The sequence below is a fragment of the Aspergillus welwitschiae genome (genome assembly GCF_003344945.1).
Source record: "Aspergillus welwitschiae strain CBS 139.54b unplaced genomic scaffold BDQ94scaffold_10, whole genome shotgun sequence".
Classification (NCBI taxonomy): domain Eukaryota; kingdom Fungi; phylum Ascomycota; class Eurotiomycetes; order Eurotiales; family Aspergillaceae; genus Aspergillus; species Aspergillus welwitschiae.
Window position 1 is genome coordinate 261,185 of NW_020798704.1, and position 17,343 is coordinate 278,527.

The 17,343-nt window shown below is 47.1% G+C and overlaps 6 protein-coding genes and 1 non-coding gene across 7 annotated transcripts; 4 read left to right on the forward strand and 3 right to left on the reverse strand.

Moving 5' to 3' along the window:
* Window positions 1-4,819: 4,819 nt before the first annotated feature.
* Window positions 4,820-7,185, forward strand: BDQ94DRAFT_177209 (putative tannase; the record flags this gene model as incomplete). Its single annotated transcript, XM_026772847.1, has 3 exons — window positions 4,820-4,931; window positions 5,086-5,125; window positions 5,217-7,185. The coding sequence occupies 3 exons, from the start codon at window positions 4,820-4,822 to the stop codon at window positions 7,018-7,020; spliced, it is 1,956 nt and encodes a 651-aa protein (XP_026628091.1). The 3' UTR covers window positions 7,021-7,185.
* A 276-nt stretch (window positions 7,186-7,461) lies between these two features.
* BDQ94DRAFT_168750 (uncharacterized protein) lies at window positions 7,462-10,369 on the reverse strand (the record flags this gene model as incomplete). The annotated part of the gene is made up of 7 exons (XM_026771142.1): window positions 7,462-7,542; window positions 7,707-7,823; window positions 7,892-7,921; window positions 7,983-8,042; window positions 8,092-8,346; window positions 8,405-8,804; window positions 8,859-10,369. The coding sequence occupies 7 exons, from the start codon at window positions 10,367-10,369 to the stop codon at window positions 7,462-7,464; spliced, it is 2,454 nt and encodes an 817-aa protein (XP_026628092.1).
* Window positions 10,370-11,266: 897 nt separating this feature from the next.
* BDQ94DRAFT_177212 (uncharacterized protein) lies at window positions 11,267-12,122 on the reverse strand (the record flags this gene model as incomplete). Its single annotated transcript, XM_026772848.1, has 4 exons — window positions 11,267-11,427; window positions 11,488-11,640; window positions 11,699-11,770; window positions 11,831-12,122. 4 exons carry the CDS (start codon window positions 12,120-12,122, stop codon window positions 11,267-11,269), a joined length of 678 nt encoding a protein of 225 aa, XP_026628093.1.
* A 109-nt stretch (window positions 12,123-12,231) lies between these two features.
* On the forward strand, window positions 12,232-12,594 carry BDQ94DRAFT_177213 (uncharacterized protein; the record flags this gene model as incomplete). Its single annotated transcript, XM_026772849.1, has 2 exons — window positions 12,232-12,320; window positions 12,399-12,594. 2 exons carry the CDS (start codon window positions 12,232-12,234, stop codon window positions 12,592-12,594), a joined length of 285 nt encoding a protein of 94 aa, XP_026628094.1.
* Window positions 12,595-14,448: 1,854 nt separating this feature from the next.
* Window positions 14,449-14,735, reverse strand: BDQ94DRAFT_140182 (uncharacterized protein; the record flags this gene model as incomplete). The annotated part of the gene is made up of 1 exon (XM_026765572.1): window positions 14,449-14,735. A coding segment is annotated over exon 1 (170 nt), but the record flags the coding sequence as incomplete, so codon positions are not given.
* Window positions 14,736-14,893: 158 nt separating this feature from the next.
* BDQ94DRAFT_t106 lies at window positions 14,894-14,966 on the forward strand. Its single transcript has one exon. It is a non-coding gene; the product is annotated as a tRNA-Thr (tRNA).
* Window positions 14,967-16,238: 1,272 nt separating this feature from the next.
* Window positions 16,239-17,172, forward strand: BDQ94DRAFT_168752 (peroxidase family protein; the record flags this gene model as incomplete). The annotated part of the gene is made up of 4 exons (XM_026771143.1): window positions 16,239-16,338; window positions 16,385-16,625; window positions 16,674-16,945; window positions 17,003-17,172. 4 exons carry the CDS (start codon window positions 16,239-16,241, stop codon window positions 17,170-17,172), a joined length of 783 nt encoding a protein of 260 aa, XP_026628096.1.
* Window positions 17,173-17,343: the final 171 nt, after the last annotated feature.

The window sequence follows — 17,343 nt, forward strand, 5'->3', positions numbered from 1 at the left end:
CTCCTCGCAAGGGTGGCATAGAATATAGGTTTTGGTTCCTGATCGAAATGAAACCGAGCACAGGGTCGAATCCTGTGTCATGATTCACAGAACGAAATTTCTTCATAGTCTGAACGGCCGACACTTTATTCTAATCGCTGAATATCGCATATCCAAGAGACTGGAGATTTCCACCGTAGAGGGCTGTCTGGTCCAGGTCCTGAACAAAAAAAAAAAAAAAAAAAAAAAAAAAAAAAAAAAAAAAAAAAAAAAAAATACTAGGTCATCAAGACGTTTGAATGGTTTCTCCTCCTTTGGCCTTCGAACTGTTGCACCGACAGTTTTATGGCGGATAGTAACCATAACATAGCCTACTACTCAGCCCCCAGAGGCGACTTTTGGTTTAACTCGGTGGTCAGTTTGGGGTTTCAATGGAGGTAATAACCTCTGGGCAAGGTAGTTATGAGACCAAATCACACGCTTCACTATATTCATGTCCTCATGTTGACTAACTTCTGAACTAGTACTAGATCTTTGTCCCTTTCTAAGACATTTATTTTGACTAGCTTCTTCCCCACTTCTACCTAATTTGGGCAGCTCGTATTCGCATTACTGGATAGGGACATCCGAATGCTGCTAAGATGATACAATACATAACTCTGAGGAAATTGGTATTCCGACAGCAGTAGCATTACGACCGTTTGGCAGTGGATATATATGTAGCTTTTAGGTAACATCTAGAGCAGGGGACACTTGGAAAAAGAGATTCATAAAGAGGGGGCTCACGGATCTTAAAATGGTTCATCTAACTGACGAGCTAAGGTGAACTTTTTTGTAAGTTCAAACCTTTTGCCGGGGATTGCTATGTGAAGCGTATCTTGGACTTTATGGTTTTCTCGATATCGTAAAACACTAATATAGGGAGTCCTCACTTGGAACAACTCAATCACTGGTCTGAATAAATGTTATATGCTCAATTATTTTGGACTCCAATACTGAGCAGTTGCTAAGTTTGGGTCTTCTGAGCTTCTCTCATACAAATTTGCTTTTAATTAGAAAATTTAGGTTTATATAACTTATTATACTATAAAGTAACTAATTAGAAAGCTTGGAAGTTGAATATAGCCATAGTATGGTATAGCAATAGTTCAACATTAATACACGTGACTTTAGCTAACTGGTCAGTATTATTGACCAACTGGTTAATTTGGGGCTTTTCTACATACATTTTAATATAGGGGATTGTCTACTATAAGCATTCTTAGGGGTGGTGTTAATTAATTCCTTACATCAGTCTTTTACTGCAGTAGAGCACAGCACCCACACATTCTCGCTGTCCTTGAGCCGGTATTTACAGGAGCAGCGGCACCAGCAGCAAGCGTGACTAGTGCAAGAATGGAAAATATATTTCCGCTCGAATGTCGGGGTAAACCCACCCATCTCCCATCCAAAGGATGATCCTACCCCTAACACATTGCTTTTGAGGGAGTCTTGAAGCTCGCATGTGCCTATAACGAAGCGACGGATACTAGACATCAGAGCACTATTCGGGTCCCCTCGTTTATATATCCTCTCATTAGTCTTTTGTCGCTCGTTATATATAGTACAGTCCTACGCTCGTCGACATCTAGGATCATGAAGCTCCCTTCAATCAGCGTAATGGTGGTTGACGTCGCTAACGAAGTGTCTTTCACTCCTGAGCCTGTCGAAGAAGTCCTTCGGGCTCTTCCTAGCTCCCCAAATGGCTAACGCGCACCCAAGAGCGTGGTGTGCCCGTCTACTCGTCCGACAGTTCGGGGTGCAGATACGCTCTTCTACCAACAAAGAGTGGCTTAAAATGCGCTACAATGCCACGCTCGAGAAGAGAATTCTAAGTCGACTGTTTAAAATGAATTATACATACTAATTTGAGTTACACTCCGTGGTTTTCTGACCATGATCACAAGTCTAAATGCGGTAGCTACTACAATTCGATTAGTATTTTCGGGCTGACTGAAAGTGTGCTGCTATTATAGAAAGCCGGTATCCTCTTCTACCACCGACAAATTGGATTCGACTTGTGCCTCGTCACCAAGAAGGAAACATTACACCCCCGCAGTGAAAGAATAGTGCTGGAGCTAGACTCCCATCTGTGAAAATACAGTCATTGCCTGCTTCCTGAATCGAAAAATCTCATACACGAGGGCGCTCAGATAGGTGTATCTAGGGTGAGTCGGACCTCAAAGCCCAGTAAATCGGGATGAGTTACTATAGTAGGGAGTGAATGTAGTGTACATTGACTGACTTATCTGGCAGGTATTTGTTCCTATGTTAAGTGAAACTTGTTTGCACGTGAGGCATTTTAACTAAGGTCAAGCTTTTCACCATCTCACCGTTATATGCATACTCACAGACAGTATGGCTAGGATGAAGCTAGGGCGTTGTTATGTCTTTCTTTGAGGTTCATCTGTTTGCGTATATTAGCGAGGCCTCATTTGACTTCGAGGTATATAAAGTGATAGGGCAGCGACCGGGGCGCAAGAAGGATCACGGCGATAAGGCGTCTGTATTTATCTATCAGAGTGGGTCCGAGAATGGAAGTAATTTAAATATTCTCTGGTAGTATCGAGACACATGTGCAATCAAGCTGACACATGGATCGTTCTCGAACATGAGCGATTTTCTGGGTGCAGATTGCCGAAGTCCGCACATATAGAGCCTGGGCCTGGGAGATTACGTTCATATCTATATAGGCAACAATAATTGCTCACGCATAGCTCTCTTGATGTCAGGATTCATATCTCATGGTTAGGTACCGTGGGCTCTTTTGACTGGTGCCTTCGCTCGCTCGCCTGCATAGAGCTGGATAGGGTAGACCACACATGTGATTTTTGTAAACTTAAATGGTACAAACAACTAAACATCGCTGTGACGCGTAACTCATCGGGCCCCGCGCTATTATCATTCCTCTTTCCAGTGTTGTCTGATCATGAAGACAAGGGGTAGATAGAAGAGGAGGGGAACCTGAGGCACACAGTTTTTCCTATGGTAGTTGAAGGCATACGGGTGAGGTAATAAAGCAAATGAAGTTTCGGGGTTGTTCCACGCCAAGAATCTGAAGGGCCTCACGACGCAGTTTGGGCGGCTCGACGTGTTACTCAATTATACGGCTAAGTTTGAATTGAGAAGTAAGTCAGTAGTGACCGACTTCGAAGCCACCGAGCATACCTTCCTCTCTCAAACCTCATGGAATTGCGGTGATTTTCTGCAGCTGCAAACTTGCCGGCGTCCTCGCACAAATGAGGTAGTACGGTTGTCCGCCGGCACAAGCTGGACCAGGAGACTCTTTAGGTTACCTAGTCCGACTGAAGGCTAGATATCTCCGAGAAGCTAGTCAGGAGTAGCTTTAGACACCGATTCAATCGTATCATATTTGCTTGGGGTAAATATGGAGCACACTGTGTGCCAAGTCGACTCGACATAGGGAAAGATGGAGCGGCGATGCTAAAAATATGATACTTCTAGGTTCATAAGCGGCCGATCGCTGAGCGTAAACGGAAACACTGCCAAATAGTGTACTGGGAACAATGGGGTTCACGTTTCCAAGTGTACTCTGTAGGGTCGAGGACGTCGTGCAAGGTACTCCTACAAGGTTAGTAGACTATTTTCTGGTGCCACCGGAAAGATACCAAAATCTTGGCAGTCTCGACTGGAGCTGTTCTGGAAAGGTTGCTTTGGGCTGGTTAAAATATTGGCCAATGGTAACGTCTACATGACGGGCTTTGCCCTGAATAGTGGGGCTTTGTCATGACTAAGCGGAAGCGCCGATCATCTGGGCAACCAATTTAGATTGGGTTAAATTGTGGAACAGCCGTTATCGGCTCTCCAGAGTCTCAGGAGCCAAACACTGATGATGGGCATACGTATGCATTCCACTTCCTGTATGCCGTCTTAATGACTGTTGAATCAACCAGGTTCTGGACCAAGACAGCAGGCAGAAGTTGAATGGTCTCATGGTTCCCTGTGTTCATGCCTATGACAAGCCTGTAGGGCGTGATCGATAGACAACCCCGTTCTAGGTAAAAATCTACAACAAGTCCTTTGTGAGAAAAGTTAGAAACAATATTGTGATCAGCACATTTGAGTATCGATATCATCTTCTTCACCGCAGGGCCGAGCAGGGTCGACTAGGATTCATCTGCCACCCGCGGCGCGGACCAAGTACGTATTCTTGACCACGGGGTTTGCGGGTTCCCTGCGGAGTTCGCTGAAGAGTTTAGTACACCCCGACTATAGGGTGTGTGTTGTATGACGAATTTGTCGACTAATCTATAATGCTCAACCCGGCTCTCGCTAGGCTACCAAGTAGACGGGGGGTCTTGTACCTGCCACCTTAACATGATACTGAGCTGACGAAGCCTCGACTTGGCACTAACTAGCCATACCCTAGTTAGCTTGGCGCACGAGTTCGCGCAGGAGCCGAAAGCTTAGCCTTTGCGAACTGCTCTTGTGGGAGATGAGTAAATCATTCAGCTTCAATCGTTAATATTATATCCTGTATATGCGTCGAATATTGTTCACATCTTGGTGGCATCGTCAGCCAGGCAAATGCGGATGCCGAAAAGGGTCCTAGAAGCCGAGACCCTAGTTAGCCCTCCCGTGGCCTGCCAAGGTGCCCGACTGCTCGAGCGGAGATTTACTGACTCCACCCGGATAAGGTTATTACCGCCCTACCATAGGGAACCCTCTTGGCGCAGGCCCTGATTAGATGCAGATTAGATGCATCCCCTGCTATTGTCCCTGCTATTCGTCTCGGGGTTTCAGGTGCCGTTTGACCAATTTTGGCAGCATGCAAGCAGCAATGGCAGACAATGGACGTGGTCAGTCACGTCTCGCTGTGTTGCAGACTGGGGAAATGTTTTCATCTGATCCCAGCGCTCCCAGGCGCATTCTATCAAACTGGGCTTTGAGATGTGAGAGCCATCTGTGACAGTGATCTACTGATGTCACCCAAACCCATCATCTGGATGGTTCTGCTCCGGGCCGCGCAATCGGGTGACGAGTGTTACGATCTGAGTTAATTTCTGCTGCAGAATGTCAAGCCCGGTGGACCCAGCCGATGAATAGCCTTCTCACTCCACTCGGACCGCAGGAGACGGCTATCACGGTACGTCCCCAATATTGGGTAGCTGGTTGTAGTATATAAGAAGTCCAACAGCCACCCCGATTGACTTTTTCTGCTCAGACGCTTCAGTCAGTCTTTACAGTCTGCACCGCTCATTCAATTCACCTCTACACTCTTTAGTGCCCCTCAACATGCGCAAGTCCACTCGCGCAGTCGTCGCTGCTCTGGCAGCAGCCACTACCCAGGCTACTTCCCTGTCCGATCTCTGCACTGTTTCCAATGTCCAGTCCGCCCTTCCTTCCAACGGCACTCTCCTGGGCATCAACCTGATCCCCTCTGCCGTCACTGCCAACACTGTCACCGATGCCAGTTCTGGCATGGGCAGCTCCGGCTCCTACGACTACTGCAACGTCACTGTCACCTACACCCACACCGGCAAGGGTGACAAGGTTGTCGTAAAGTACGCCCTGCCTGCTCCTTCTGATTTCAAGAACCGTTTCTACGTCGCCGGTGGTGGTGGTTTCTCGCTCTCCAGCGATGCTACTGGCGGTCTCGAGTACGGTGCTGCCTCGGGTGCCACCGATGCCGGCTACGACGCCTTCTCCTACAGCTACGACGAAGTCGTCCTCTATGGCAACGGCTCGATCAACTGGGATGCCACTTACATGTTTGGCTACCAGGCTCTGGGTGAAATGACCAAGATCGCCAAGCCCTTGACCCGTGGCTTCTACGGCCTCTCCAGCGACAAGAAGATCTACACCTACTACGAGGGCTGTTCCGATGGTGGTCGTGAGGGTATGAGTCAGGTTCAGCGCTGGGGAGATGAATATGACGGTGTTATCGCTGGTGCCCCTGCCTTCCGCTTTGCTCAGCAGCAGGTCCACCACGTCTTCCCTGCCACTATCGAACATACCATGGATTACTACCCTCCCCCTTGCGAGCTTGACAAGATCGTCAACGCTACCATCGAAGCCTGTGACCCTCTCGACGGCCGTACCGATGGCGTTGTCTCCCGTACTGACCTCTGCATGCTGAACTTCAATCTCACCTCCATCATCGGCCAGTCCTACTACTGTGCTGCAGAGAACTACACCTCCCTGGGCTTCGGCTTCAGCAAGCGCGCCGAAGGCAGCACTACTAGCTACCAGCCCGCCCAGAATGGCTCCGTCACTGCCGAAGGTGTCGCCCTCGCCCAGGCCATCTACGACGGTCTCCACGACTCCAACGGCAAGCGCGCCTACCTCTCGTGGCAGATCGCCGCCGAGCTGTCTGACGGTGACACCGAGTATGACTCCACCACTGACTCCTGGACTTTGAGCATCCCCTCCACTGGCGGCGAGTACGTGACCAAGTTCGTGCAGCTTCTTAACATCGACAACCTGGAGAACCTCGATAATGTCACCTACGACACCCTGGTCGAGTGGATGAACATCGGTATGATCCGCTACATCGACAGTCTCCAGACCACCATCCCCGACCTCACCACCTTCCAGAAGTCCGGTGGTAAGATGATCCACTACCACGGTGAATCCGACCCCAGTATCCCCACCGCCTCGTCCGTCCACTACTGGCAGGCCGTCCGTCAGGCCATGTACCCCAACACTACCTACACCCAGTCCCTGAAGGAGATGTCCGACTGGTACCAGCTTTACCTCGTCCCTGGCGCTGCCCACTGCGGTACCAACGACCTCCAGCCGGGTCCTTACCCTGAGGACAACATGGAGATCATGATCGACTGGGTTGAGAACGGCAACAAGCCTTCCCGCCTCAACGCCACCGTCTCCTCCGGCTACTATGCTGGTGAGACCCAGATGCTTTGCCAGTGGCCTTCTCGTCCCCTCTGGACCAGCAACTCCAGCTTCTCTTGTGTTCATGACTCCAAGTCCCTTGCTACTTGGGACTACACTTTTGATGCTTTCAAGATGCCCGTTTTCTAAATGGGTTGATTGAGCAAGTTGGTGTTTTGAAAGGTCCTTTGATAGGACTTCTATCCGTCTGTATGTAGTATCTTCGCTTCGATAGTCGTTGTACTTCTTCTACTTTGTGTCTTCTTTAATTTGTATAAGTGCGAAGAAGACTTTGACCAGCTTACTGAGTCCACAATATTACTTGACTGTGTATAACTCTCACTGCAATCTAAAACTAAATTGTCTTATCGCATATCAACGCTTCCAAAAATTCTGCTACAGCCATTCTAGCATATGTCTTTCCGCTGTGAGCACAAAGACGATATTCCTAAAAAAAAAAAAAAAAAAAAAAAAAAAACCACGCAATCTCGACAATCATCGGTAATAAGGAAGACAAAACAAGTATTGTCCACATCTACCCCCACCAACCGACAACAGCAAATATCAGCAGCGTGGCCCACGATAATACCTCTAGCCCTCGCAATCCTTCTTCTTGTTCTTCATAGCCCTCCTCGCACGCATTTCAGACCATATCTGGGATAATCGGATGTTCTGATAACGCATTAGCACGGTAAAAAAAAAAAAAAAAAAAAAAAAAAAAAAAAAAAAAAAAAAAAAAAAAAAAAAAAAAAAAAAAAAAAAAGAGAGAGAGAGAGAGAGAGAGCAATTGTGGACTGGGGAAACGAAGTAGAGTTCCAAGATAACTAGTAACTAACTTGATCGGAAACCTTCCACAAGGCATAGGTCAAAAGAAGCGATGCGGCACCGAAAACAATATACCAGCGCCAGTCCGGGTTGCTTTGCAGCGTGTTGACGTTCATGCCGAATAGGCTCTGTTGCTAATTAGCCGGGCTAAGAAGGAAGGAAAGGGAATATAGAATCCGAAATAGTTGGTACGTACCGATGCAAACATCAATGGTAAGAAGATAAACTACCTCTGTCAGCCAAAAAGCAAGCGCAAATTAGATGAATGGAGACGAGCCGCTACTCACAGTGATGAGACTGATGCGTCTCATGAAGACCGTTTCTTCAACGGAAAGCCTAGCAAATTCCTGATCTTGTAAGAAGGATTAAACTATGTCGATGGTATAGCTAGCTTACCATCTGACGGAGATCCCGCACACGCTCGTGCTGCTTATCCAGTCGGTCATTGATAGTTGCCTTGAAGTATTTAAGATCCTCTTCTGAATCCCCCAAATACGAAAGGTGGCGTTCATCCACCCTGCGATGCTCATCAATCACATCCTGTATTTCCTTCACCTGATCCTGCAGAGCCTTCTGGATGGTTGCCAAGTAACGTGAATCATCAGATAGATCAGTAATGAGAACAGTGGCGTTGATCTCATCACCATGGCACTAGTGACCAGAAAGTGTCAGCATAGCACACAAAAGCCGAGGTAGGGATCCGATATACATGACCAATCACATGAGTCTCGATCTCATCGCATATGCGAGACCATTCTTGGAATAACTCAATGATATATTGTTGGAGGAATTTGTCGTCACCTTCGGGCATCTGGCCACAAGAAAGGGTACTGCTGTAGTATGCTGGTAGCTCGTAGCCTTCTGCGTCTGGGTATTGTGGTCTTGTCCACGATACGCACCAGCATTTGTAGCTCGTAATATACTCAGACTGGAATGGCGTATGTCTTTTGAAAAAGTTTTCTTTCGTGTCAGGGAATTCGGCAGAGAATACGCAAGTTACCTCGGACAGGTCGGTGTCAAGATGTACGGAGCTATATGCGTAAGACTCATTCTCATGGTACAGGCCATATTTCAGAGAAGCTATCCAGTTCTGCTTGCTGTTATGTACCCTGCCAATTCTTCTTGTTAGTAGCTCTCGAGATGTGACGGTGAATACGGCTTACCAGAGATGTTGTAGAGTATCGCACCGTTCGACGAGACGGCCTTTTGGTGTTACGTCCCTCGCGTCGTAGAAGTCAAACAGGTGGACATTGCTCTTCTTCCGTACAAGCTCCAATGACACATTTGGGTACGCTTCTTCTGGATAGCGGAAGTCTCGCTTATCTTGACTGTCTTGCAAGAGACTGAACCAATCCGCTTTATCTTTGAAAAGATAGACTTCGGCACGGTATCGAAGAAACAGCTGTACAATAGGGAGTAGCCGTCTTTTTCTTGCCAAAGCGAGAGGTGTATAGCCACGCTTGTCTGTTTGCGTTAAACAGGATAGCTGCATATCATTTGGTAGGGCCTCAATGGTTTTCGCCGGCGACTCTGCCGCTTTGAGCTTTTCAGCTACCTCGGTATCTAGAGCTTGTTTGAGGTGATGCTCCATAACAGCAAGGTTGGGGATATCAAACATTATTCGAATCGCTGTCTCCTGATTTTGTCCGTGGCCCCTGACCATCGAGTAGCCGTTCGTGATAAGCCACTCCAAATGGTCAGATGGTTCGTGAGCATTCGTAGCAAGTAGCCTCAGAGTAACCTCGTCGCCGCCCCACAACAGATAAGCAATACCGCGATTTCCAGCCTCTATGGCTCTCCAAAGCGGCGTTTTTCCATCGGTGTCTGCCGAGTCTATAATAATACCCTTGACTTTCAGGAGTAATTTGACGTATACATACCTATTGAGCTGGACAGCACGAGATAATAAGGTGTAACCAAAATCGTCACACTCGTTTAATACGGCTGCGCTCGTATAGCCGAATAGCATTTCTTTCCATGCGCTCTCATTCTGTAGAGGTCTTTGCCGCTCCGGGGAATTCACCACAGCGCTATGCGTACCATCCCAATTAAGTGAAACGACGCTATAGTCCTTGGGCTGGGTCGAATAAGGTTCAACTGGACAAGTTCCGAGCCACTGTAGGAAATAGTGGGCAGGTGTCCAACCTTTGCTATCCTTGTCATCAAGGGAACGAACTCTCCGAGCTAGTCGCTGAATTACTTCTGTTCGGCCGTTTTGAGCTGCCCAGGATAAGGGCGACCGTCCATTATTGTCACAGTCCCAAGGGATAGCACCAATTTTCAACAATTTATCCACACCCGTCATGTTTCCGATCTCAGCTGCATAAGAAATGGGGGTACGACCATCTTTATCCTTCGCATTCAGCTCATCATTTTCGAATCCCTTGAGCAGCCACTCCCATCTCCATCCCCAGCTATACATAAAATCGTCATCTGATGTCAATGATAGTGCTGCATGGTGTAGCGGCGTACGGTCGTTCTCGTCTTTTGGGGCCCGGCTAAAGTCTCGATCTCGGCCAAAGCGTTCGCATAGTTTGTAGAAAATCTCTCTTATGTGTTTTGGTTCATTGGGTGGCCAGATTTTCTCGTCGTCGGAATATCTAGGTGAGACACTTAGCACCCTTGCAAGCTTCGTAGAGCGATTCTTGCTTTTCCGGCTCTCCTTTTTGCCCATTTTCTATGGTATCCAATGGTGGTAAAAAAAAAAAAAAAGTGTGCTGATACTGGGTCTCGAGGTGAGTTATAGGGATGGATCAATGGATGTACACGACAGATCGAGCCGCAAGGCTGCGCAGCTAAGCCAGCAGCACCAGTGCATCGCCTCACGCTAAAGTAGTGGTTTAGTTCGATTTGATGTGTTATTGGTGGGGTGGATAACACTCCGTTGAGAGGTCCCCATTTCTGTAACCAGCGACAGCATACTGATTGAACCGTACCTGAACAGAGATAACATATTGTCTAAAAGGTGATAATCTCGGGTTGATCTAACATCTCATTAATTCGATGTTTCGATCATTTGCTCGGCCCTTTCATCGGATGCGGACAATATCAGCCCCGTTGACATTTATCCTCGAGATGGAAACGTGGCGATGCTCGCAAAGGTCGGTTGGCGTCATGCAGCAACCCCGCTTGACGTGGCCATCTCGTTAAGTTTAAGGTATCGAAGTGATAATTCTGAACACAAATTAGGAAGAGATATAGGGTGTACAAAACCAATCAATTTGCCTGTTGTATTTCTTGGCTGCTTATTATGGAGTAAAATTGAAAATCTTGGGGTGACCAGGTCCCTCGTAAATAATGTTGTATCGGTTTCCCATTGTCCTCGGGAGCTCAGGCCCCAGTAGCATACACACCGGCAGGCTTTCACAAGAGGAGCTTTTGGTCTCTCCCAAATATTATAATGTGGGTTTTCTGCTCTAAATTCAGACATGTAGCACCAAAACACAAAAATAAAATCAGCATTCAATGCTATCAGAATATAATAATACATAGACGAAGGTAATAGTCACTGCACTATCCTAACAAGCCCCCATATCCAGCTGGGTTCCACAGTAAACTACTTATGGTATATTTAGCTAGAGAAAGAGAACTCGGGAATGTTAATGGTGGTAACAGTCCAGGTCTTGCCACCGTCGCTGGTGGACATGTCGCCAGTGACACCGCTACCCTTGGCGAGGGTGTTGATGTAGTCAGGGTCAGCCACATCAAGGATAATCTTGGTGTCGGTCCAAGCTAAATAGCGATTTCATTAGCCGGGCGAACATACTTCGGTAATATCCTTGTTCAACTTACAGTGAGCACCGACAGTGCCGCAGTTGTCCTCAGCACACTCGACAGCGCTTCCCCAGCCCTGGGCCTTGCCATCGCTAGTGGAGAGGGTGGAGACAGTCTTGCCGTTGATCAAAACGGTCTGGGTGTAGTTGCCGGTCGAATCATCGAATTTGTCTGTAGATTGAGATATTTAGCTGTGAGGCAGCAAAGATGGGATGTAAATGTTACGTACAGTGCATGGTGACCTTGTCGCCCTTAGTGCCATCCGCCTGGCCATCACCGTAGATGGGTTCCTGGGAATTGGCTGTGGAATGACCGGATCAGTATATTGTTTTGTTGGTTGTTAGATCTCGTGATCACTAACCGCTAGTCTCCTTAAGAGTGTAGGCGTACATGGTCCAGTCGCTCTGCTGCCAGTTGTCGGCGATAGACTGGATCAGGTCACCATTGGAAGTGCCCATACCAACCCACAGGGAGGTGATGGCATCGGAGGAGCCGCCGCTGGGGCCGTTGGGGAGGACAAGAGTCGAGGTAGCTTCACGGATGAAGGAGTTGTCGGAGACAGGACCAGTGCTGAAGGCAGGACCCATGGCAGCGTTCACGCCGGTGGCGCCGAGAGCAGCAAGAGCTGCGAGAATCTGGTTGCGGGTGTACATTTTGATGGGTTTGTGTGTGGTAGTTGCGAGGGAATGCGAGAGTTCGTGTGGTGTTGTTGTTTTTGTAGACGGACCGCGAGGACGAGGTACCTTTTATAAGTTCTACACAATGAGGAAGCAACTTTCCTGCAGCTTTAATCCCCTCATCAGGTATAAGAGTTCATTGTCTGATGTTTTGGGGAAATATCCACCAGTGGGGTTTCGGTCTCCGGGAGAAATGCCCTAGTTGAGAAAGTTTGGCTCTTGCGCGCTTCATTGCACGAATGAGGTGTGCAGACACGGATACGACACTCTCCTAGTATCCAGAAGCCAAGTACGGAGTCAATCTACATGGATCCTTCTGACAAGGCTACTGCCGCAGACTCCTACCTCAACTTCCCGTCCTGACCCACTTGGTGGGTATCCAATGCCGATTCCCGACACATTTCAGAGAAAGCTCTCAAGGTCAGTTACACCTAGCAAACAGTCCTAGGCAGAATGAGTAGTTCCCTGGCGCTGGACTAATCCACCAAATGGCTTTCGAAGTTGCCATTCTTCCTCCGGTATTTAACGCATGAATGCACGAGTATCCGAAGGTTTAGATACTGACTGAATTTGGTGGAAAATGTCGCCATAAGCTTTCCATAATGACCCGGTAGCTTAAAATTAGCCCAAGAGCTTACCATAGGAGTTATTCAAACTTAATAACCGCAGTCAACATCCTAAGGCCAGACGGCTATTCTGGTTTGCTACAGACAAGTGCAACGATGGACTCTCCCCGATGCCCATATAGCCGTTCTCCACTTATGGGCCCTGCTCTTGGCGCCCTACAGGAAACCCTGGAAGTCTGGAACAGCCCCTATGCAGGGGTCCTCCGTTTTCGGCTTCAACGGACAGACCTTGTTTCAGTAGTATTAGACTGGTTAATCCTCCGCCAATAGGACTTTATGGCCCCTTCTTACTACTACCATATCCAGTAAGGTACGGACTCCGTGTCTCATTGAAGATCCTTAGTCATACTCAACAACCACCACCCACGAGGTTGTCGTAGGAGAATTCGGTGCGAGTCATGGGAACTTTGGCATCCATTTCGGGTAAAGTTTACGGAAGATTAATATACCAAATACGATTGGCTTTCAGTTGACGGGTGTGATGTGAAGGCTAGGCTTCTATGCCATGGGGATGACCCACCTTGCCTTAGACTTTATATATTCAAGGCGTCCATAACATGGGGAGCTTTAGCCATGTCGTTCCCTTCTGACGTGATTGCAGAAAATTAAAGTAACTAAAGTGGTTGTGGTACCTTTACATCATGCAAAGCAACAATGTTAAGAATCATTAGTGAAACTCAATATATATTCCGTCAACATCCACGGTTTATTGTATCTTGAATGGCGGATTTTGAGTGAACGCATCTATCAACGATATTCGTCTCGTAAAGGGTACTGCAATATTATTTGTGCTGAGCGGATAAAAGCCTCACTTGCTCGAACCATTCCAGACATAATACTTTCAGGCAGCACAATTATGTTGGAGAACATGGTGGGCTACGATGATTCTATTCGTCGCATAGCTGTGGAGCCACGGGGCTTGTCATTCTATATTGCAAGGTGAATTGGTGTATACCCCTAACGTCAAAGGGTTATCGTGGGCTCCATGGGCCCTAATTTGTCATATTCCATCTAGAACATCCAGAAACTTGAAAACTGTTCCGCGGAGATGTGTTTGTACTCCTTTTCGCTCCGCTTAAGATGCAGTTAAGGCAGAGGATGGGATTATACTGTGCAGTTTGTGATTATTGCACCTAATATCTACGACTATGTAGCCTATTATATCTTCCAGAACCGAGTTTCTGCTGCGTCATTGCTTGTCCGAAGAACGGACAATATGCGGTGGACAATACATTCATACCAGCAGCATCACTGAAAGCTTTATATCATCCCAGTAATTATTTGAAATAAATATCGTCATATCTCCCGGGATATGAATGGTTGCGTATGCCAGCTTGTAGTTCGCAATGATGCCAGTACTTAGACATGAGGCCTTTTAATTATATATACTGTTTCAGGTTATCAGCTACTAAGGGCTCATGACCACTGCTTGTACCATTCCAATATATTGGCATATAGCATATTTTATGCAGCACCAAATCATACCTGCGATATATATATCAGATATATACATAGAAGATGCCAAACGCGTACAACGTCACCCTACCGACTTGCCGAGAACCAGAGAACGAAGCCATTTAAGCAGTCAGTTAGCGGTCGGAATATACTATCAAGTGTGCTGCCGAATGCGATGAAGGCTGTAAAGGCGTCGACTTTGTTATTGTAGGTCATGATTTCTACGTAGTATTGTCAGTCACGTGGTGTAATAGCTGTAAGGACTATGATCATTGTTATGCTGCAGCTGCTTAAGCTAGAGAAGACATAGCACAGTCGATCTGCCTGAAGAGTTGGATTTGTCATAATACACATCGAGATCGATCTCCATGAAAACCTTAATCCACAATGAACTTGGAGATCGATCATATGAGATCCTATTGGGAATTATGTCGGTCTGGCTGAATGAAGTCAATAATATATGTTGTAGCTGACATATTGTAGTCACTGTTATCCCATTATTGATGCACCTTAAGACGTGCCATCGAAAGATAGAAACCGGATCGGCGAACTCATCATAATTTTATGCCTTAATTTGAAGGCAAAAATATGCAATCGCTCTCCAATCCCGCGATCAAAGAACTTGTTGCATTGTAAGACCTAATTGTAAACCAAATCGACCAATCAGCTCGCATGGCTTAGTTGGTAAAGCGCATGACTAGTAATCATGAGATCCTCGGTTCGAATCCGAGTGTGAGCATTTTTGTCTTTTTTGCCGCCGCCATGGCGGGAAACTTTTTGGGCAAAGTGACTGCTCAAGCCCCGACATTTTCATAGTGCCCCTCTATGCAAGGGATACATCAAAGTCATTTATTTGGCCAGCTACATAAAGCGACTCAGATGTACACTGTGATATTGAACGAGTCATGTCCGCAGCACATAACTAAATAGTAGTCACTTCTTTTGTCCGAAACCCAAGCAGACGCCTCTTCGAAAACAAAGACACCCATGACGGAATTAGGGAGTCGAAGAAACATGGCGAAAATATGAGGGATGATCGTATAGACCGACTACCCTGCGGAATACCTAAATAGCACCCCGGTGTATAATGCGATCAATTTCGCCAACATTGTGCAGGTGGACAGCAGCGGTGAGATACAACTAGAGTAGTAAAGCATGCAACCGAATTCGGAATTGATTGATCTGTCACATATCATATCTTGACGATGGACATGCTTGCGACCGTGGACTGAGGAGCTCTGGAACGAGGCCTCTCGGCCGCTATATAACCTTAGTAGGATGTAAGGTTTTTTAGTGCAATAGGTACAGGGCCTCTTTGACATATTCATGCTGGACATGACTAGCAGACTTCCCTGTGTTGTGGGATGCAGTTCTCTTGCGGCAAGTTAGCATATCACGATTGAGTACATCACTTATCTTGCCATGTAGCTCGTAAAGGAGAACCTAATTTCTTGGCATTGAGTATGCGCACAAGTAACTTCAATGCAGTATTGATAAAATCTGTGTAGAATATCTCCAAGTGGTAGAGAATGTAGATATCTCGAGCGTTGTCCCGGTCTCGGCGTACCGATACATGTGATATGGTCAGTTGTGAGTGAAAAGCAATACGATCTGCGCAAATTAATGGAATGACCCCCCGAGGTCATATGCAAAGCATATGCTCTATATATTCAACTTCGGAGGAGTCTGCAATTTCTATGCCACAGTTACCAACCAGGGTTGCGCTGTTGCATATCCATGTAGAAAAAGTGAACACTAGACCCACAACAGGGTGCCACTGGAATGCAAGCAAAGCATGCCTCCCCGCTCATCGAACCTCACAAGGCCGCAGACCAAAGTTACACTGCATCCATTCTGCATCCATTATTTGTGCGCGTGAACCAATAATGTGAAAGGTATTTGTTGCCGGCGGTCTTCAGCCCTCGCTGGCACGTATTTAAATCCTCTCGAGACCGATATCCGTCCGTTTAGCAAAAGGCACAAAACAGATCCCTGGAAACAAGCCAGCACAATGAAAGCCAGTCTACTTTCTGCCGTCTCTTCTTTTACCCTGGCTTTGGCCACGGGTTCAACCAAGCTGCTTCCATGGTCACCACCGGGGCACGGCGATGGTATGTCTGACTTCTCCAGTTAGTGACGAAAGCTAAAGAGAGACAGTGCGAGGTCCTTGCCCAATGCTGAATACCCTTGCAAACCACGGACTTTTACCACACAACGGCAAAGATATTTCTGAAGAAGTCATCATCGAGGTACTGAACAGCACGTTGAATGTTGCAGACAGCCTCTCCGTTTTTCTGTTTGAAGAGGCCATGACAACAGTTGAAGACCCCAACGCAACTACCTTCTCTCTGAGCGACCTTAATCGCCATAATATCCTAGAGCATGATGCCAGTCTGAGGTACTTTGCAACACCAGGAATACCAGAAATTCAAGCTGACCCGCTCAGTCGCCAGGACACCTACTTCGGAAATAACCATGAGTTCAACCAGACAATATTCGACCAGACAAAGTCGTACTGGACAACGCCTCTGATCGATATTTATGAAGCAGCCGAGGCACACGAAGCCCGGCTGAACACTTCGAAGGCCACCAACCCTGACTTCAGCCTCTCGGACACTGGGATAGCATTCAGTTTCGGAGAGTCTGCCGCCTACATGCTCGCATTTGAAGAAGATGGTTTCGGATATGCCAACAGATCTTGGGTCGAATACTTTTTTGGTAGGCAGACTTGATCAATTACGACTCGATAGCGCCGCTAACATGTCAATCGTGTAGAAAACGAGCGCCTGCCCCAAGAGCTTGGATGGACTAAGCGACCTTTTGTTACCACAACCGATATCCTGGTCAACATGACACAGTGGATTGTGAATTCCACTGTTGGTGTCACACCAGAGGAGCTTGCTAAGCTGCAAGGCTTCCTTAACTCTGCTGAAGGCTTGAGTTAGTCTGTCGCCGGAAATTTTTGACATTGATCGTTTTTCTTGTCTTTCAGCGCTGGGGGCCTAAAGTCCCCAGGAATGAAGATTGCAGAGTGGTGTGAGCAGTTGATTTTGATATATATAGAAGATAATGCGATGAGACATTCGTGGGAGATGAGTGTAGACAGGATCAATGAT